The sequence below is a fragment of the Mustela putorius genome, unplaced genomic scaffold (assembly GCF_011764305.1).
Source record: "Mustela putorius furo isolate JIRA1106 unplaced genomic scaffold, ASM1176430v1.1 tig00000854_pilon_pilon_pilon, whole genome shotgun sequence".
Taxonomy (NCBI): Eukaryota; Metazoa; Chordata; class Mammalia; order Carnivora; family Mustelidae; genus Mustela; species Mustela putorius.
In genome coordinates this window covers 7342778-7365197 of record NW_025421496.1, presented here as the reverse complement: position 1 = coordinate 7365197, position 22420 = coordinate 7342778, and the positions used below count along the sequence as shown (strand labels likewise).

General features: G+C 39.5%; 1 protein-coding gene and 1 pseudogene across 1 annotated transcript in view; both read right to left on the bottom strand.

The window, feature by feature from the left end:
* The window catches only part of TRPM6 (transient receptor potential cation channel subfamily M member 6), a 174686-nt gene that overhangs the window by 57805 nt on the left and 94461 nt on the right, over positions 1–22420 (bottom strand). The window contains exons 14-19 of the mRNA XM_045085383.1: positions 19545–19685; positions 15494–15628; positions 14113–14393; positions 12640–12868; positions 8583–8732; positions 3133–3279 (exon numbers count right to left, since the gene is read on the bottom strand). Of these exons, the coding sequence (XP_044941318.1) occupies positions 3133–3279; positions 8583–8732; positions 12640–12868; positions 14113–14393; positions 15494–15628; positions 19545–19685 (1083 nt within the window). The remainder of the gene's footprint in view (positions 1–3132; positions 3280–8582; positions 8733–12639; positions 12869–14112; positions 14394–15493; positions 15629–19544; positions 19686–22420) is intronic.
* LOC106007480 lies at positions 16209–17734 on the bottom strand (annotated as a pseudogene).

Genomic DNA, 22420 nt, shown 5'->3' with positions numbered 1-22420 from the left:
GATGTGAGTGAGAGTCGTAATGGAGAAGGCCAAGCAGAGACAAACAGCCAGTCAGAAACACACAGGAACATCAACGTCATAACATGGCAATGTAACTGGGACTGCCCCCCAATCGATAAGCTGGTTTCAAGGAAGGCAGAACAATCTCTAGTTTCTGTCCCAGAATTCAAAGGAAGGAATGAAGGTCACTGTTCCCAAATGCATGGAAGGGGACACTGTCTCTTCTTGTATGCTCCTGACTGGAATTTCCAGAATCCTGCACATGACAGCATGCCAAGAAGCCAGGAAAGAACCACACACTTCCCCTCCATCTAAGCATAGAAAACATGTATCCCAAACACACCAATACCAATGAGCAGTAGCCGTAGGTGTCTATTTTCAAATGTCATAAATTGTGACATTTACTTTTGTTGGAGGTTGGTTTTTTAAAACTTTTTTTTTTCCATTTATTTGAAAGAGAGAGAGAGCATGAGACAGTACAAGAGGGAGGAGGAGCAGAGGGACAAACAAACACCCCACCGAGCAGGGAGCCCAACTCGGGGCTCGATCCCAGGAGTCATGACCTGAGCTGAAGGCAGACAACGAGCAAACTGAGCCACCCAGATGCCCCTTCTGGGAGCTTTATTTTATGTGATTAAAACATACTGGTCAGTGGGAAAGTACTGTCCAACTGTGAGTCCTTGTAATTAAAGACTGTTGGCATTTGTATCTTCAGCACTCAGCACTTGGCCTAACACATGGTAGACATTCCAGAAATGCATGTTTAATTACTAACTGTTCATATTAAAACTAGATCTCCAAGATCTCCAAAGAATTAAGGCACAGTAAGCACACACATAAATATACATTGTGATGAATAGCTTTGCAATCTTATCTAAAGTCTTATTTTCTTAAAATATATTCTCAGAAGTAGAATCGCTGGGCATACACCTTTAAAACCACGACACATATTACTCAACTGTCCACCAAAAAGGCTTTACCAATTTCCACAAAAACCAGCAATGCATGAGACAGGGCAGTTTTTTATTTTTATTTTTTTTTTTTAGATTCATTTATTTTTTTGACAGACAGAGATCACAAGTAGGAAGAAAGGCAGGCAGAGAGGGAGGGGAAAGCAGGCTCCCTGCTGAACAGAGACCCCGATGCAGGGCTCAATCTCAGGACCCTGAGATCATGACCTGAGCCCAAGGCAGAGGTTTTAACCCACTGAGCCACCCAGGCACCCTGACAGGGCAGTTCTTTAAATAGCCTCAGATGCATCAAAGTGCCAGATCAATAGAGAGAATGTGTGTGTGTGCTGGGAAGCCATATATCCAACAGGCGGTGCCTGAGGCATGCATGAAGTATGATGGGTATTGCTGCCTCTGAGATAAAGAACCTGCTAGAAAAGCATAGAAGAAAGTTAAGGTAAATTCTATTAATTCTTTATTTCTCTAGGCTTATGCCTCAAAGTCTAAGCATGTTTGATGACTGCTTAGACACATAATTAAATAAATTTGTTCTTTCTTTCTTTCTTTCTTTCTTTTTAATTTTTCTCTTTGGCTTCACGGTGGCAAGATCCTAAACCACCACAAATACTGGTAATATTGTTCCCGACACTTGATTTCTTTCCATCTTAAGATCCAAACATGTTTACATTTTTTGTTTCTTCACCAGCACATATATAACAAGACACTGCTTCAGTAAAGCACACACATCGTAACACAGCAATGTGATAGCCAAGACAAAAATGCCCATGCTCCCTTCCATTATGGTGGGCAGACCTGGCTGGCTAATTGGTTCCCTTTGTTAACTCTTTGTTGTTGTTATTCTATTTTCTGAGCTTTACTCCTGTCTCTTAGAGTTCATCAGCTGGGGGTGCTCAGTGGCTCAGTCAGTTAAGCATCTGGCTCTTGGATCCGGCACAGGTCCTGTGCAGATCCTAATCTCAGGGTCGTGAGATCAAGCCCTGTATCCGGCTCCCCACTCAGGAGTCTATTTGGACATTCTCTGCCTCTGCCCTTTACCCGGCTTGTGTATTCTTCTTTTCTCTCTGTCAAATAAATAAATAGTTCTTTAAGAGTTCACCAGCTGGAAATCTCTACAGACATAAATACTTGAATACTCTTTTCCCAATGATGTGACTACAGTTAAAAATCTCTTGAAGCTACTATCAGAGCCTTTGGAATATTTTGTTGCATATTCGCAAAAATGATGAAACTTCATCGTTTGAAGGAATATTTGATTTTTGAAAACAGAGCTATGTACATATTTAGTAAGTATATGCAACAAATGTTTGAATGGGCGAGTAAATATTCTGAAATACAACACATTTAGAGAAATGTCCTTCTATAATCACACTTCAAATGTTTTAGAAATACGATCTTGGCCATGAGAAATTTAAAGTATATATAAGCATTAGAAAAATGCTCTTAAATAAATGTGAAAATCACTTATCACATTTAAAGTGCTATTAATGATCTCTCTATATTACTATAATCAATATTAGATATAGTATTTGTTCATAAATTTAACTTCTACAATTTTAATGTCCTCCAAAAGGTGGGGGGGATAGTGTCAGAGGATAAAATAAAATAAAGAGGATAAAATAAAATAAAATTTTATTGTCCTCTCTCTATATATAAATATAAATATAAATAAAATATATAAATATATTTATATATATTTATAGTCCTATATATTTATATATTTATAGTCCTATGTTATTGAAGACAAAAAGCAAACACTTCGCATTTTTCCTGTCTATATTACACATTGTTTCTAACAAACAGAAAAATCAATTCAACTGCTGATTTCTTTGCCCAAGATGAGAAAAGAATCCACCCCACCATTAATTCTACAACCACTTTCACCACTTTTTCCCTCAGTCCCAGCAGAGCTAATGGAAGCACTCAGGAAAGAAGAAAACGCTTGTTCCTTCATTCCCATGGTGGGAGAGATGGGCTCTAACCTTTCCTCACCTCCCTCCAATCTTCTTTGCTAACCCCTTTTTCATTTGGGGTTTTTTGTTTTTCCCTCACTGAATTTCTTCATTTTCTCGCAAGTTGACAAAACCAAGCATATCATTGCCAAAATCATCATTGACTACTGGCCAGCATGAAGACTATATTTAATTGCTGCACTGAGACCAACCGTATAAAACCAGAACTTGACAATTGGAGCACTGTAGAACTCATAGATTTTCCTGGTCCATGGAAGGCTTTGGGGATCGCTCTTTAAATCAAAGTGCTGATTTTCATCTGGTTTCTCATCGGGGCCTCTTTCCAAATCATAGTCTTTCTGCAAAATACATAAAGATTTATTGTTAGAGCCTTAAGTAAAATACTAACATTTGCAAGTATCCAAAATATATAATCTATATGAAGATAATAAATATATTAGGAATTAACTGGGCACCCACCTGCCAAATTAGAATCTTAGTCTTGGAAGAAAGAAAACTGTGTATTGTATAAACCTCTGACTTTGGGGTAAGGAGCACAGGCTTCTCTGAAATGCGAGCTAAGTCTCCAACTGCAAAACCTAGTCAAACTAAGGATAGTTCCAAGGATTTAAAAATGGTCCCCATTCCTGTTCTGCCTAGTCTCCTTTATTGGTATTTTAGAATCTAAAAATATCATAAAACCCCCAATGAAATCATTAACAGATAATTACTTCCGTAATAGAGGAGGTCAAAATGGACATCCATCAGATACAGTTTCCAATTCCCAGGAAAGTTGGGCACAGCATTACTTTCAGAATTCTAGCTTTGATAGCAGAGGTGCTTTGCCTGAAGTTCATGGACTCTTGGAGCTTCCAGAGTTCCTTGAACTTCCTGAGACTATAAGCAAGTATTTGTGTTATACACACATTCTGCTAGGGGTGTGTGTGTCAGTCCAAAGAGGTTAACCCTTGTCTGTGATGAGTAGTAAGCATCTCAGAGGCAGACAAGTGGCTGTGTAGTGCCCTATGGGTGTGCACAGAGAAGAGCCTTTTATAAAGTCGGGGCGGAAGGGCGGAGAACTGAAAAGAAAAAAAATCACCTGTAGCCCGGTTGCTTTTAGGAAGAGGGAATTTAGGGAAGGTAAAAGAGAAGCCAAAGAGATGTCACCCTACTTTATGGAGCTCTGTGTGGTTCTAATTTTTAAACAGGAAATGCACTACTTGGGTGATTTGAAAAAATACTAAATGAAAACACAGCAATGTTTTCTGCTGCTTCTTAGATGAATCCATTTCTTTGACCTATCCACAAAAGATGTCCGTCTAGTGTCACACCGGCAAGACTGGTATGATTTTACCTGCCAAGAAATCAATCAATGTTGCTTGAATTGTCCATAACCCTGATCAAATGGAATTTGGGGGGTCTCAGGCATTGGGATGGCCTGACAGACTGCTGTCATTCACTTCGTTTTGGGCAGTGAAATTGGCACTGTGACTCAAAGTGTAGGAAATGACCTGGTTCTTAACAGGTCTGAACCTGTCTAGACTTAAAATAGCTTACAGCCAATGAGAAAAGTCATCATTTACTGTGATTTTAATGACATCAGTACCACTTCAAAAAGACCCCAGAAAGCAATTTCAGTAATGACTATGTAATTAAATAACTCTCTTTTCTTTTTTTCTCCTAGGAGTTTCTCATTAGGTATTATTTACCCTTGACGGTTTGGTATGGATTATAAAGTCCTAACTGAGCTTCTCTCTCAGCTGAACTCCCAAGACACCAGCTACCATGACGAAGACCATGTAAGAATGTAAGTTCAGATTCAGAACATCCTCCTCCTCGCCTCACCTTAGAAGAAGGCAAACAAGAATATTTCACGTACCTAGCTTTTATTCTACTCAAATCTCAACATAATCAATCCAACTCTCTTTGTCTCTGCCTTCCGTCCTCTCCGCCTTCCTGTCCCCGTCCTTCCCCCTCCCCATCCTCTCTGTCTCCTCTCGCTCGGACCGGACTCTGATCAGCAGGCACGCAGAATACAACCACAGCTGCCACAATCAACTCTACCGCAACTCATACCTATTTTCCATCGTGGTCACTGTTGTCATTTCCACTTAATGACATTCTGATAAAATAGCTTATTGTTCAACTTTAGAAACTATTTTTGCACTGTGGTTGATCAACATGTCTAAGACTAATTTTGTCTTTCTCCTTCCAAAGCTGCTTCTTTTCCAATCACCCCCATAGCCCTTCAAGATGGCCTTGTTTTAACCATCAGCCTCTCCATCGTATTTGCGATCTCCATTCTACCCATGCCCCGCGTTCAAACGTTACCTGATTCTTCACTTAAGAGCTCTCTTTTCCTCTCTATGCCCATTGCTACTAACTCTGGTCAAAGCCCTTAATCCTTCTCATTTGGACAGTTTTGTCAGCTGACACTCTCCCTGCTTTCAGCCTATCTTCCTGCTAAGTCATCCTATTCACTGGAGGCAGAATAATTCTCCTAATGGTCAGATCATCCTGCTACTCTGGTCATGTGCGTCCCTGGATCTCCATTACCTATAGAAAAAACACCACATTCCTTCATAGCATATACAGGAGTCTCCATGATCTAGCCTCCATCTACCTTCCCAGCCATACCTGCAAATAGTCCCTCCTTGTCCCATATCCACTACAACCTAGACTCAAGTCAAACCATAGAACTTACAGTGCTTGACACATGCCTTGCATTTCCTACCTCTGTACCCCTACTTACTGTCCATCTCCCCAAGGAAATGCTATTTCCACACATTGTCAAGCCCCAGCTTATCTACCACCTCGTGCACGAAGCTGCCACCAGCCTGTAATCCTCGCTCACCCCAAGTGAGAAGAACCTTCTTCTTCTTCTTCTTCTTCTCCTAGTTAAGCCATTCTGCCATCTTGCTATAAGAAAGCTCAAGTCATCAAAAGTCACGTTTTTAAAGGGCTAGCAGCTAGAGAGATTGAAAGTTCACACGGCAAAGTTCTTTTGCCTGTAGAGGCTTCAGCAAGGACTTTTATAAAACTTCATGAGGCAGATGCAGAAGTTGACTCTATCCAGCTTCAGGACAATGGCCTTCCTTCTCCATTAACACCCACGATGACCACAGGGCCAAAGCACCGAGATCCACTCAAAGAACATCTCCATCTCACCTGTCTTCATTTTGCTTCCAAAATCTGTAACACAAATTGTGTTCCTCAACTAATCACATGTATCATCTTTATTTTTTTTTATAACTTTTTTTTTTTTAAGATTTTATTTATTTATTTGACAGACAGAAATCACAAGTAGACGGAGAGGCAGGCAGAGAAAGAGGAGGAAGCAGGCTCCCCACTGAGCAGAGAGCCCAATGTGGGACTCGATCCCAGGACGCTGGGATCATGACCTGAGCCGAAGGCAGCGGCCTAACCCACTGAGCCACCCAGGTGCCCCACATGTATCATCTTTAACCAGGAATGTGAAATCTTCCACATTCCATCTAATGTTGATGCCACCCACACTCTCTCTGCTTAGCAATGTTCCAAACAGAGCAGGTAATCAAAAACTACTGCTCTGATTTAAATTCAAAGGCAAAAGAACATTGTTGTTGTGATTATAATTCATAACAGAGCAGGTCTGGGGCACTTTTCAATAAAAGTTTTAAATTGAATAATGCTGAGGTATCAAGGATATCCTCTCTGGTTACCTCTGGTTACCTCTGGTTATCTCTGGTTATCTCTGGTTACCTCTGGTTATCTCTGGTTACCTCTGGTTATCTCTGGTTATCTCTGGTTACCTCTGTGGTGGCAAGGGTCACGTCTGCCTTAGTTACTGCAGTGTTCCAGAACATTGAATCTTGTCTGGCACATGAGCAGTGGCCATTAAATAGTCAATGAATTAATAAATCAATATGGCCATGTCCCAGCCATCCAGATGGGCAACGTGATAAAAAGGACCACTACACTACAGCCAAAGTTTAATTTTTCAGGAACCTGTGAGAACTTACTACATTTTTTAATGTTAAAAGCGTGTTAATTGCCATTTAAGGAAGGACTTTCTTCTCTACAAGCTTCCCTTTAACAACTACTTAGGGGAATGTTCCAGCCATCTACAAGGACTTAAGTGTTCATGAGAGCTTATCTTTCCGTGAACCTTATAGGTGCCAAAAGTGAAGCAACATCCACTTGCAAACCACAATTTGCTACCAACTGCCAACATATTTACATATTTGTTTATAGATAGACAGGTAGGCAGATAAGCAACTCTCTCCATTTTTCATTTCAACAAACTAACTAAACATGAACACATAAATAAGCAAAATCAAACAAAATATCTCACATATAAAGATTTCATTTTATTTCTAAAGATGTTAAGTCAACACTACATTTCTTATCCTTCCTTAAAGAAATTTTGAAGTGGTCTAAGCTTATGAACCAGATCATTAAGCCAGAACAATCACAATTGTAATAACTTGACTGCCCAGCTTTGTAAGATAATTGCTCACACATTCCACAGAGGTTAAAATGTACCTGTCATCTCTTGTATTCTGAGAACCCCAAATAGAACGCTCGGGCTTAGTGAAGCGGGGATGGAAGGAAGCAGGGGAGGGTAAAGGAGAGGAATCCCCAGGCAGGCACAAAGGTCAAAATATTTAACAGCTGATCTGGTAGAGGCATTAACAAATCAGAATGGATTCTCACCCCATCACAACAGATGGCAGCCAGACAAACTAATGATTACTTATAATTACTTATTTTTCATTTAATACCTACTGAGTGCATTTTTTTAAAGCTTTTATTTATTTGACAGAGAGAGAGATCACAAGTAGGCAGAGCAGCAGGCAGAGAGAGAGAGTGGGGGAAGCAGGTTCCCTGCTGAGTAGAGAGCCCAATGCGGGGGCTCGATCCCAGGACCCTGAGATCATGACCTGAGCCGAAGGCAGAGGCTTAACTCACTGAGCCATCCAGGTGCCCCAATACTTACTGAGTGCAATTTTATTTTATTTATTTATTTTTTTTAATATTTTATTTATTTATCAGAGAGAGGGCGAGAGAGTGAGCACAGGCAGACAGAATGGCAGGCAGAGGCAGAGAGAGAAGCAGGCTCTGTGCCAGACAAGATTCAATGTTCTGGAGGTAATGCAAAACCTAAACCTGAAGGATATGAGGCATTCTTCATTATAACTTCCTTTTTTTTTTCTTTTTTTTTTTAAAGAAAGGTTGAGAATGAGGGAGGGGCTGAGGGACAGAAAATCTTAAACAGGCTCCTCGCCCAGTGTGGAGCCTGATGCAGGGCGGATCTCACAGGCTGAGGTCATGACCTGAATCGAAATCAAGAGTCTGACACTTAACCAGCTGAGCCCATGAGGTGCTCCTCTTCATTGTCCCTTTAGAGAAATAGTGACTCTATTTATTCTACTAGTTACAAAGGAAAATAAAAAGTTAAGCGCCTGCCAAGATATAATAATGATATTCTTTCCCAAAGAACAGGATATTTTGCTTAATCATATATGGGGGTAAATTAGATGTATCATACGTGCTATACCCGATCATAGATAATATGATTAAGACCACTAACTACATTGTTTAATAAGCAACCTTTGTGCATGTGTGTGTTTGGGTGTGGTCCATACCATGAAAACGACATTCATCAGGATACTGTACTAACCACAGAAGCGCTTTCTTTCGCGCCGGGGTTCTGGTCGCCGTAATACCACGCGAACTGGAAGTCCTGCGACTGGGGAACATGTGACATCTCTGCTCGGCTTTTAAATTCCAACGACAAAATGGTGGGTGGAAAAAGAATACTTATGATGATCTTTAAAAGAAAAAGCAAGATAAGTAGGAGGGATTATAAAACAAGGCACAAGTAGTAGTCAAATCAACAAATGATGATTTTGATGTACATAAAGCACCAGACCTATCCCGACATCAGTTGATACCCTGATTCTGTAGATATTTTTTGACTCAATTCCAAATCTAGCAGTGTCTCCCCCAGAAAGTCATAAATGCAAGCCTATGTGTATAGGGAAGTCCACTGCAGGGTTATGTGTAATAGCAAAAATATCTGTCAACCTACATATCTATCTATATAGAGGGCTAGCTGGTGGGGGACAACCTAACAGTGGAATATTATGCAATCATTAAAAGGATAAAAATCCCTTCTCAGTGTAATGAAGACATCCAAGTTATATTGTTAAATGAATAAAGGGAAGTTATATAATAATATGTATAGTGCGATCCCATTATCGTACAAAAAGAAAATTAAAAATTAGAAAAGATATGTTCATAAATATATATACATTTAAAGGTTTAAAAATTTGTATACCACACTGTTATTATTTATCCCCAGGGCGGTGCAGTGAGAAGTATTACTTTTCAAAGAACATAAGCAGATTGCTTTCATAATTCTTTAAAGCAATTAAGTAATTATTATCCCATAAAACACATTAAAGCTTATTCATATTATAAAATCAAGAATACAGGGGCGCCTGGATGGCTCAGTGGGTTAAGCCACTGCCTTCGGCTCAGGTCATGATCTCAGAGTCCTGGGATTGAGCCTCGCACCAGGCTCTCTGCTCAGCAGGGAGCCTGCTTCCTCCTCTCTCTCTCTGCCTGCCTCTCTGCCTGCTTGTGCTCTCTCTCTGTCAAATAAATAAATAAAATCTTTAAAAAAAAATCAAGAATACAAAAACATACTGTCACTTTGTTAAATTTATCTCACAGCCTACACAAATACTTATTTTTTTAAAGATTTTATTTATTTCTGTGAGAGAGAGAGAGAGAGTGTGTGTGTGCGTGTCCACAAGCAGGGAAGGGGGGGTGCGCAGAGGGAGAAGCAGATTCCCTGCTGAACAGGAAGCCGGGTGCAGGTCTCGATCCCAGGACACTGGTATCATGAACTGAGCCAAAGGCAGATGTTTAACTGATGCTTAACTTAAATAAAAATATTTATTTTCTTTGCCAGTAAAACCCAAGGAAGGTACAGATCTGTAATTTTTCATTCTATTACTATCATTCATGAATTTATTTATAGGCTATTCAAAGGAATATTTATGTTCAATCTGTATGGCCTTTCAGAGTAAACAGTTCAGGAGATCGACTAAATGTTATAAAATCAACTTGTTGCATACTACCTCTTTCAAGCTAAATTAGGCCTTAGTATTCTGGGATTCTGAACAAAAAGAAGATTCACCCTAACTGTCTACCATACATGAGGAAATAAAATGAAGTCTTATCTTTGCCAACTTTCATTGCTGAAATGACCTTTTGTTTGGTTTTAAAGCCTGAACTCCTGCGAAGTTTTTCGGGACATCCAGTTCTGACAAGGTTTTTTGTTTATGTGCAAGTATAAGCTTTCTCTTCAGATGCAGAACCCAAGATACCTACAGGCTTCTAGGTTTGGAAACACCACAGATATCAGGCCCACTGATAATGTCACATTACTTCCTAACCCTCTCCCTGAAAAGGCTCCACAATCTGTTGCCTTTGTCCATCTCAGAACAACTGGCTCACGAAACAGTGTTCACTGACATCGGTATCCCCTTCCCAAGGGATCTGTTGGAGCCTATCCCACTAAACGTACTTAGGTGAGTTTTCTCTTCCAAGACCCAATAAGGTCTTCCTCTGGTCTTTATCCTTGGAATTAATCAAACCAGGGTATCTTAACACTTATTGGCAAACGTGTTCCTAAAAACCCCTCTAAGTCCAGCACTGATGAATTACAATCTAGGCAGAGAGAGCAATGTCCAGCAGCTCAGAGATTTTAAGTAGCTAATTCAGCCTTCTTCGCCCATTCACTGTTTTGGGGGACAAAATATTCAGCCTTGCTTCGCTTACGTCTCTTTACTGACATAAGGTATATGAGGAGCAAAATGGTATAATTTTCCCCACGGCTGTACAGAAAACAGTTGTGGGGGAAATTACTGCTCATACTTGCAGCCATCTATACCCAATCTTGCTCTCTACACATTTAAGAAGAATTATTGTCAGGGTTTCTGGGGCTTGAGGTGGACCCATTCACTTCTCTGTTTCATCACTTCCAAGGCTGAAATCAAAACAGACCAAAGGAGAACTTTTTCTGGAAATAACTGTTATTTCTTCCATTGGGTTTTTTTCCCCCCCAAGGTTTTATTTATTTATTTGACAGAGAGAGACACAGTGAGAGAGCGGGCACAAGCAGGGGGAGTGAGGGAGAGAGAAGCAGTCTTCCTGCTGAGCAAGGAGCCGGATGTGGAACTCGATCCCAAGACTCTGGGATCATGACCTGAGCTGAAGGCAGACGCTGAATGAATGAGCTACCTAGGCTTCCCTCTTCAGTATTTTTTAAAGAGGAATTTATGTGAAATAACTTTTGATTCACATTTCTCTTATTTTTGTAATTTCATAAGTGGATTTCAAATGTGCAAGTTCTTCTATATATTTTATATAGTAAGTCTTATTCCTTTGTGTTTTCTATGGTGTGTCCAAGAAAAAAAATTTAAGTCATTCTATTTTTTAAAATTGTAGGAAGACTACAACTGAAATATATAGTTTTACGATGCTTTTAATGCTCATGCTTTCTACCTTTTCATTCAGTTTTATAAGCTTACATACTTCAGAAGCTTGACCACAACCTAAAGCTTTAGGCTAGGTGTGATGTTAAAAGTTAAATGTCTTTAGTAGTTAACTAAACTACTCTTGATGATTCAAGATGAGAGATGAGGCCAAACTATAATTGATAGAAGAATTTGGAAATAGGTGTTTCAGGGAAGCGCTTTAACAAGAGGAGCATCTATTCTCTCAAACATCACACTGGATGAACAGACCAGAAATTGCTAATTTAATTTAGTATATTATTGATTAATGCTCTTAAGCTGAAATATTTTTCACTAAAAAGGCTCATTTACTTCTTTTATAATTATCAGAGGTCATAGAGTGTACTAAGAATGGAATCTTGTAGATGCTTTTATCTGCTTTTAACTTCCAACCATCTGCACAAGAGAATGCCTTTTGATGGATAGAGCTTGTGTAATCAGCCCCATTTCTTAAAAAGAAACTGTGGGGGACGCCTGGGTGGCTCAGTTGGTTGGACGACTGCCTTCGGCTCAGGTCATGATCCTGGATTCCTGGGATCGAGTCCCGCATCGGGCTCCCGGCTCCATGGGGAGTCTGCTTCTCTCTCTGACCTTCTCCTCGCTCATGCTCTCTCTCACTGTCTCTCTCTCAAATAAATAAATAAAATATTAAAAAAAAAAAAAAGAAAAAAAGAAACTGTGGTGGTGGGAGATGATGTCATTGTCAGGATTCCACTGGGAAGAACCCAGTTCATCTGTGAGAACCAAAGATACTAACTGGTTTTCCTGAATGGAGTCTTGTAGAACAAGGGAAAAATGAACTCAAGAGTACAGACCTTCAAATAAATAACTGTTAAACTCTGAAAGCCAGTAAATATACCCTTTTTTTAAAAAATTGAAGTACAATTGATACACAAGGGCCTACAGAACAGTGATTTGACACATCTATAAGTTACGCTGTGCTCACCGCCGTTGTAGCTACCACTGGTCTCCACACAACACCATCCCGGTACCACTGACTGACTATTCCCTACACTCTACCTTTATCCCTGTGACGTATTCATTCCATCACTGGAAGCCTGTGTCTCCCACTCCCTTCAGCCATTTTGCCCAACCCCCAACCTCCTCTCCTCTGGCAACCACCAGTTTTTTCTCTGGAAGTCGGTGTACCTTTAACCAAGAGTTCTTCCTCATTTTCAGGCGCCCAGTCCACATGTCAGTCAGCAGCATTTGGGTGCAAGTATGCGAAACGAAGGGCCGCAATCTTCCAGACGCGGCCAGCTTCAGACAGGTAGAATTGCTCCAGTTCTTGAGTTCATAGGTCAACAGTTTCATGGCCATTCTTTCATTCTGCTTGAAGGCCTTCTCCAGCACATCCAGGGCGAGCTGGCCGAACTGTCTGTGATGACACAGCGGTGAGCGGCAAAAAAAAAATGCAGGTCAGAGTCCCAGAAACACTTTAAAAGATTAGCTATGAGCCTCAGCAAAAAGCAATACCAAAGAATGAACAATAACATACGCCTCAGACTACAGAAGCCATTTCAAAGTGGTTGCAGCTCAGGAAATGGACGTTCTCCCTTTGCAGGAGGGTTTACACCACAGTATACGGAATTTGGTTTACACCAGGAGTGGCTGAGCTATCTACCCATGGGGAGAAGCCTCTCCACACCACAAAACAGGCTACATATAGCTTGGTTTGGGACTCCCTGACAAGACCAAGTAGAGAATTTTTACAAAGAAAAGACTATTCAATACTGAATAAGGAATTAAGGGAAATCGTGGGGCCACCTTTTTTTTTTATTTTTCTAGAAAATACATAGATGACTTAAGTAACAAGCTAGACATGGAGATATTTCCTGGGAGGTTGTTTTCTCTAAAAAGTAGATAGACACTTACTCTCTAGGACTTTTAAATTCACAATTATACATGAGTTTCTATGAACTCTAGCTCCCCTTCTCTATTACAATGCTGAGTTTTCAAAAAGTTTTCCAACTTTTCTATCTTTTGCCATCAAGCTCCAGTTCTTTTGTACATAACATATTTATTTATTTTCCTGCCTGAGAGGTACTAAAAGTAGACAAGTTTTCACATAGCATAGCATCAAAGGGTTTGGGAGTTAGAAGGGACTTTCAAAATCATTAAGTGAACTTTCTGTGTGAGGAAACTAGAGTCCCAAAATCTGGCCAGCTGAGTTGCCCAATTAGTAAATAGCTGGACGAGGACCGAAGCCAGGTCTCCTGACTGGAGGGCTACCTCTCTTCCCTTTACTCCACAAAGCTCCTTGAAATACCTAAAGACCACTATTTGGGGGCGCCTGGCTTGCTCAGTGGGTTAAAGCCTCTGCCTTTGGCTCAGGTCATGATCTCAGGGTCCTGGGATCAAGCCCCGCATCGGGCTCTCTGCTCAGCGGGAAGCCTGCTTCCTCCTCTCTCTCTCTGCCTGCCTCGCTGCCTAATTATGTTCTCTGTCAAATAAATCAATAAAATCTTAAAAAAAAAAAAAAGACCACTATTTGTAGGAGGGCCTAGGAAATGCTGGCAGCAAGTCCACGCATCTTACAAGTTCTAAGGCAAGGGAGATAAAAGTGTCTAACCATTCTAAGCACTGTCGATGTTTAGTATGAAGTGAAGAGAGAACTCCTACTTTGAGTAATTTTTCAGCTCTTCTGAGGCATCATCCATCATGTTGCTCTCCTTAGCTTCTTGGGCCATGGCTCGGTAGAGTTTATAGGCAATCACTGCCTTGACCGTAGCCTCCTCTCCATGCTGCCAGAAGAACATGGCCATCTTCTGTCTTTTCATGAGCACAGCCCAAACCAGCAGGTCATTGTAAGGGTAAATAAAGCCAGTAGACTCAGGGTCATCTGATACGTTTTGTTCTTCTTTTGACTTCCTCCTTGATTTATGAAGGACTACAGACTTTTCCTGTTGGAAAATAAAATAGCAACAGATTCCCAAAGAGTCAGATGCATGGTATGTGACCTAATGAAACATATCTGGTATCCTAAGAATATTTTTTAAATCTCAGAAAAGAGATGGAAATAACAATACAACTTTATAAATCAGAAACCAAAATTTTGGCCTTTTAGGTGATCCACTTCTTGTTGTGTCTGATAGATCCAGGGTCTACAAGCTGAGATACCTTGTGTTCATTCAGCACAACTTAAAACACTACACCTTTTGGATAGACCCAATAACTACATGAGAATTTTCAATGTCTCAAGGAAATGGGTTGAAATAACATTGGATAGATGAGACGTATTAAAAAAAAGAAAAGAAAACAAAGTTCTAACCTCACTTTATAAATAAATTATCTTTCCCTTAGGAAAATGTCACTAGCATTGCCAAAATGCATCCAGACTGATTGGCTTTAAGTTTCCTTTCCTTCCGCAATACTCTTCACCATGTAAACTAACCCTTTACAGCTCATCTCAACTATGAGCTGTATGTTCTTCTATGTCACTATGTATGTATTTCTATTTCAATATTCATTATATGGCAATATGGTTATTACTTTGGGGAGAGGGGGATCATTTCTCCATCATCATTATACCTTCTCCCAAATTTAACCAAGCACCCAACATATTGCCTGGTAAGTAATAGGATTTGATAATCCTTTTAATAAAAGGAAAAAGAGAAAATTATACATTTCCTCTATTTCTATAAATAAAAGGAAATTTTCATTCATTGCTGGTGATCAAGGATAATTTTATAAAATATCTTTTCATCCTAGGAATTATGGAAAGTAAACCCCTTTCAGCCAACATGAGTATCATTTATATAGAAACTCCTGAGCAGATCCATTCGTCCCCGGAGGAAAGTGGGACTGAGTTAATATGAGGAGAGTTGGATTAACGACACTGTTCACATCACTCCCTTGTTGTTACGCTGCTGACCAGCACACATCTATTTAGGGTACTTCTAACTGACCTGTTTGTAGCTCTTTCCTCCAACTTTAAATTGAAGAAATGGTCTAGCCTGCAAGAACAATTTTATTTTCACATCTAAAAAGAAGTAAGTGGTACCTTGAATTTGTAAGGCTGGGCAGTTCTAATGAACTGGGAATGAAGTGTGCTTTCTGCAGATTCTTTTCTATTTCCTGAGGGGCGTCTTCGGTGAAGAGGGGGCTGGGAAAGGCTTTGAGCAAAACTGGTCACTCGCTGGAAGGTGTTATTTTATTTTTAAGAAAAAAAAAAAAGGGAAAAAAAAGATTATCATGGTAACAATGAACATTTCATTTCCAGACAGTAATGAAAACAAAATATAATATTGTGTCCTACCAAGTATCCCAAGGTTCTGTCTCTAGCCCATGATTAGTATTTAATTACTCGTCCAACAAAAGCCTCTCATGATCTCCTCCTTATTAAGCACAATGTTATTTCCTAACATCCCAGAGAACATAATCTTTTGTTCCCTATTATATATCTGCATTCCTTCTCTATGTGGAAATTCCATTAAAAATCAATGGAGTTTCTATACCTGGAACAAGTTCAGAATAGGCAGTAAAGATTCACAGTTCTGATAAGAAAAAGTTCCCATTCGCAAACAACTCCAAGGTTAAGTTAGAAAGTTATGGAACTTCCCCAGATGTTACACAGCACCACTGGAATTCCAGGGATTAAGCCCAATAACAACATAATTTATTGCTTATCAGCATGAAACTTTCTTCAATGAGAAAATAAAAGAAGCATTCTTAAAGGGGCTGATATAAAATGGATGATACCATGGTCTTTGAGATACTTCATTTATTTATTTTTCGAAATAAGAAGGCATCAAACAGACTACCGCTTTATGTCAACTTCCAACACCAAGAACAAAGCTGATTAGTCCAAAACAAACAAACAGCAACAATCATTTGCCACCTTCTGCTAATACTTAATATGTTGTCCCAAAGCAATGGCTTATTTTTGCTATCCTCAGGAAAAGGACCAGGCTGACGATGAAGTATTCTGTCTCTTTAATCCACACCATGAGCATTTTTTCCTTGTGTGTCCACATAGTCAACATAGTAAGTCTGTCCCAAGAAATTAGGACCATCAGAGGACCAGAAATCTCATACAAACCAGGGAACTGAAAGACCAAAAGGGTTTCCCATATTCATCCCACAGACTTATTAGGGCCACACAGAACAACTCTTTATACAGCCTTTGAAAATACCAGTTCTCCAAGAGAGGCCATCTTTTCCAGTAAGAGGTAGTTTTCTGCATTATTTTTAAAATAATAAATAATAAAATAATAAAATAATTTTAAAACAGCAAGCTTCACATATCCATTTTCAATGTATCCTTTCTTGGTAAAGAGATGGAGAAATGTGCCACACAGGTAGAACATTCCACTGCTATGCAAATCAGCACAGAATTGGTGGCCAGGTAGTCCATATTCTGGGTTGTCATCCACAGGGGGCGTAGGAGGAGGTAGCTCAAAGGATCAGTGGCTGAGCCTAATGTGCTCTTTTCCACAAAGTGATGGAAATGAAGATCTGCTATAACAAAAGCCCATTTTTCCTCCTCCTTCCACAGCCCCACCAGGAGGCCTGGGTTTAAGCAGAAGAACCCAAGGAGTCTGTCCCAGCCAATCATGGTGGATCCAGCCAAGTTACTCAGGTTGTATTTTGCAATTCAACAATGCCACTGAGGTCCATTTTTGGAGGGGGTTTTAGACTGGTCCATAACAACTGGTGTCATAGCACACAAATCTAAGGTTGACAACATGGCTAGCTATGGCCAGTTCTGGCCGTACAACATAATCCTCACTGAAGAATCTTATATGGAGAGGTCAATGCCCTCCATGATGGATTCTTTTCCACTTTTTTCTTTCACCATAATTACCCAACCTGAACCAGATATTCTGAGGGCCTCTTTGGTTTGAACTGCACGGCCTGTGGAAGGGTTGACCAGCTGGAGAACCTGAGTTAGCGTGGCTTTTGCAAAAGCTCTTTGTCTTCTGAGAGATTCTTTCTTCCCGTACCCAGCTTCTTTATCCTTGACCAATAGTAAGTTCATAGATTCAGCAGTCTTCTCTGCTGAAGCAATTTTCCAGGTAGATCTTTTAGGTGAAAAAGCAGTTGAAGAGATTGTGATCCAATTAAAATGGTCATTGGTCAGATGATAAAAGCGCCTAGTCATGCATCCAGTACACAGCAGGGTTCCAGCATCCAAGTGGGAAAAGATCTTTGGCAAAATTTCTGAAGGCACACGATCCAGAGACACAGAAAGATTAGCGGAGAACTTCCCACAGCACTCTCCCCGCCTTGCGCGCAGCCTCATGGTAGCGCGGCTTGCGACACATCTGAGGCCTGGTCCCTTTCTCAACCCAGCAACTGAGGGCCTCCCTGGGGAACCCCTGGCCTGCGCGACCCCACGGGTTCAGCAGCAAATGCAGCACCTGGAAGCCACCTCCGTCCTGCCCAAGCTCCTGTATTTACACATTTATTTTCATTTGCATTTTATGGATATAAATTACACAAAGAAGTGATGGGTCCTGGCTTCTAAACAGTCATACTCAAATTATTATTATGATGGTTGTAATACAGAATTAATAGCATCATCAGGAGTGATCGTACTGACTATTATTAACAGTTGTGTTGTACACTCTGTGTACCAGGAATATAGGTTTTCCAGGTATAATTTAATCCTTTTTATAAATTTATGAGATATTATTATCCCCATTTTATAGATAAGGAATGTGACACACAGAGAGGTTAAGCTTCTACTCAAGACTTCATAACTACTAACGAGCAAAACTAAAACTCCATCCCAAATCCTTCTGACTCCAAACCATGTATTTGTAACTGCTATGACCTAACTTACTATGAGACTTCACTACTAAACTCTACTCCTTCCCTAGAAAACAGTCAGAGAAATGGGCAGTAACTCACACCATTTCAGAAGGAAAACAAGCACGAGGGGTACTTGCCTCGCAAACTCCCCACTGGGCTACAGCAAGGGCACAGTCTCCTCACACCTGTCACAGGTAACCTCACAGCAAGATGTATTTGGTTTTAGTGAAGGAACTGATACCTCAGGTGCATCTCTATGCCTCTTGAGATCGTAAGGAACATCATTTTCTCTGTGAAATTTGAGTTTCTTTTGTTTTGTTCTTTTATTTCTTAAAGACAAGTTAGGCTTTCACATCACCTGATTCTTTATAATTAAAGGTCAAAAGTGGCTTGATATTCTGGACTTTTCTGTGATCCAAAACCACCTTTCCAGTCTTAGCCTTCACTACCTTCTAGTACATTGATGGCAACAAAGGCCCCCCCCCCCATCACTGCAAAAACGTATCCAGAGGTCCAGAGCACTGTGCCTTTCACTGCCTCTGCTCTTCCCTCAACCCAAATGCCCAAACGCTGCTTTCTAACACCTTCCATTATCCTTCAAGAAGAAAGGCTCTCTTTGAAAACAAGCGATGTTTTCTCAGCTAATCAGCCAGGGAGCAACTCTGACTTTACATTCCTAGACTTTCAAAAATCTTGATGGCAAATGAAATATTTTTACATAGACTTCCTGCATGCATTTTCCAACATAACCTCTACACACCTGTCCCAAGTTTGTTGTCTCCAGGTTACGGACTAGTATGAGTTTATAGATGGAAGCCCATTAGGCTTTTGTCTTCTACATTTTCAAAAGGAAAGAAAAAAACTGGTTCTCTCTCCCTCAAATCTTTCTCAGGACATTTCTTCTATGTCAATATAGCACATGCTGTATCCTGTTCTGTGTGATGGCTAGTTATACATAAACCTTTATAACGAATAAGATTTTATTTATAAATAGAATGAATAAGATTTTATAATAAGATTTTTTATTCATTTATTTTTTCATTTATTTTATTTATTCATTTTATAATGAGTAAGATTTATTCATAAATCCGTCTCCTCTGAGAGTTTCTGAACTCCTGGTCTTCAAGCTCATGCTAAGCCAGCGCTGTAATTTACATGTAGCAGAGACTCAGTGAATGTTGAAAAATATATACGTCCATTTTAGAAGCTATTCCCATCTGAACTTCCTAAGCCACTTTTCTAAAAGTCTAACTCCTAGATATCCCATAGTTTATGAGGGTACTAATCAGTGGTGGTACCTTGTGTTTTCTGTAGAGGTTGTTGTAGAGGGCTCTGAAACTTTTCCTAGTGTAGCTGCTGCGATATGCTCCACCGATGAGGTACTCGATTACTAGTCCAATGTCAATCAGTGTTATTCTGTAGCCTGAGAGAAGGGCATGCTGAAACAAAACCATGCAATGCATTGTAACTTTCAGTTCCCGTGCTGTGTCTCCTTTGCCATCTGTTAGAACATAACCCAATCATCTGCAAAGAGGCAGACTCATACTTTTCAAGCATCTTTACAAACTGATCGATTCATGTGACCAACCACTGATACAGTCTGCTTGTTCAGAGGGGAAAAAGCCTATTTTTTTTTAAAGATTTTATTTATTTATTTGTCATAGAGAGAGAAGCGAGAGAAAGCACAGGCAGACAGAGTGGCAGGCAGAGGCAGAGGGAGAAGCAGGCTCCCCGCCAAGCAAGGAGCCCGATGTGGGACTCGATCCCAGGACGCTGGGATCATGACCTGAGCCGAAGGCAGCCGCTTAACCAACTGAGCCACCCAGGCGTCCCGAAAAAACCTAGTCTTAATGTGTTTTTAATTTCACAGATACCAAGTATGTGGTTATATCTGCTCATTCAACACTTTTTTCTCTTTCTTTCATGCATACATACACTTTATACTAAAACACACTTAAATATAGTATAAAAGATTGTTTTTAACTGGAAATTATATAACTATTACAACAGAAGTAAAATCATTGGAGGATATTGCCAAAATGTGCCATTTTGATATACTGATTATATTAAGTAAAAGTTATTTGAGAGACAGCCCATACAAGAAGGACACTCAGATCCTCTTCTGTTTCCCAAAAGCAGGAAATAACTCCCCCATGTGACAGGTACCATCCCTGTCCCGGGAGATAAAGAGACATCCTTATCACCAGAGACGAGAAATTTAGAGCAAAGAAGGTTGTATAAGGGACCCTCGTTACTTTTTACTAATTTACTACCCCAGGTGAAATTCTGTTTAGAATTCCTTACTAATTGAAGCTCCAATGTTAAGTTTTCTTTGTCTTGTCAATTCTTCACACATTTATTGTCTCTTTGTCTGAAAAGTATAAAAATTCCCCACCTTGGTCATTTCTTGAGGTCTCAATTTCATCATTGGGCCTCTATGTGCACACAATAAAACTCTGATTTTTTTCTCCTGTTAATCTATATCATATAACAATTAATTCTTAGGTTAGCTGGAAGAACCATAGACTGGGGAAAATTTCTTCCTCCCCTTCAATATACTGAATGTAAGTGATTCAAAATTAACATTGGCTTAGAACTTCCATTTTTCTATTGAATTGGCTATAGCACTTGGCACTGTGTTGACTACATCATACACAAAATGAGAATATGGAAGGAGGTAGAACACATAGAAATAAAAAACATGGTATGGCAGAATAAAATAAGATCAAAATATGAGGCTGTGCCAAAATAAATGTTATGGCTGATTAGAGGGCTGAGTAGCAGATCTCCAAGTATATGAGTCTTAGTCTAAATGAAGGTAACTGACCACTTAAAAACTTGCCTTACTACCTCTTCATAATCATTACTTCTCAACTACCATTCACAGTACTTTCTTTCATTAAAGTATAATTGACATATAATATCCTACTAGTTTCAGGTGTGTATCATAGTGATTTAATATTTTTATACATTATGATAAGTCTAGATACTATCTGTTGCCATACAAAGTTATTACAATACTATTAACTATATTCCTTATGCTATCCATTACACCCCCATGACTTCTTTGTTGTCTAACTGCGAGTTTATACCTCTTAATCTTACCCTTCACCGATTAAGGTTATTACATTGATTCATATATGAATAAATGCAAATACATGCATAATTTACCTTTTTTAAGGAACACCAAAACTAATGCTCTTAGTTGCTACTAGTTAAAAGCATATTTAACCTATTCTATTCCTTTTTCTTCAGTTTACTGTAAAGGAATCAAAGTTCAAGGAAATAATTTAAGGAAAATCATCTTGATCTGGCATAAATCATGCAAACTAAATTTACATCAGCATGGATACTTTTGCTTACTTCTAATTTGCCAACTAAATGTCTTCCTCTCTAGCCTTTTACTCTGGCTCTCCCACCAAAACAACACAGCCAGAATGCCCGCAATCTCTCCATCAAGATACCACACTTCCAAGAAATGAGCAAGTACTCTTAAAGTGTGCCATGGACGGAGTTTAATCATGGGGACAAAAAAACATCTCTTCTAGTTTTCTGCAGATGTAAATAGAAGTTCTTGGTGATTAAAAGAGAAGCAATTAAAGCATAAGAGATTGTTAAAGGTTTAGTAACTAACAGAAGATGATTTGATTTTAAGTCTGATTTAACTCAAAGTTCAGGGAAAGCACCATGAGCAAAATATGAGCAAGGGTACTGACTAGTAGGACTCATCCTGGCTCCCTAAAACAATGCTCAGATTCACAAAGGCAGCAGGGCCTCCAAGCCATCACTCATAGTCAAAACAGTAACAACAACAAAAAAAAACAATGAAAATCACATATCAGTCCTCTAATTAACATGACAGGACAAGGAAATGTCTTTATTTTCAGCAAGCATTATTATCTTTGGAAATACTGTTGTATCATGTTGAGGTAAAGTTCTGATTGAAAGTTTTATATGTCCCTGATCCATATTTTGTAAGAGAAAATAATTATTAGTAATGCCACTTACCTGGTGGATCAAATCTTTAAAATATAAAATAAATTACAAGTAAAAAAACTTAAGAGTATGGTTTGGTGATGAAATTGCTCAAACTCCTAGGCAAAGTGGGTAGGTAACTCACTAGAAAATCCAAATCGACATTTTACAAAGCAAAATCTGGCAATACCTCAATCAC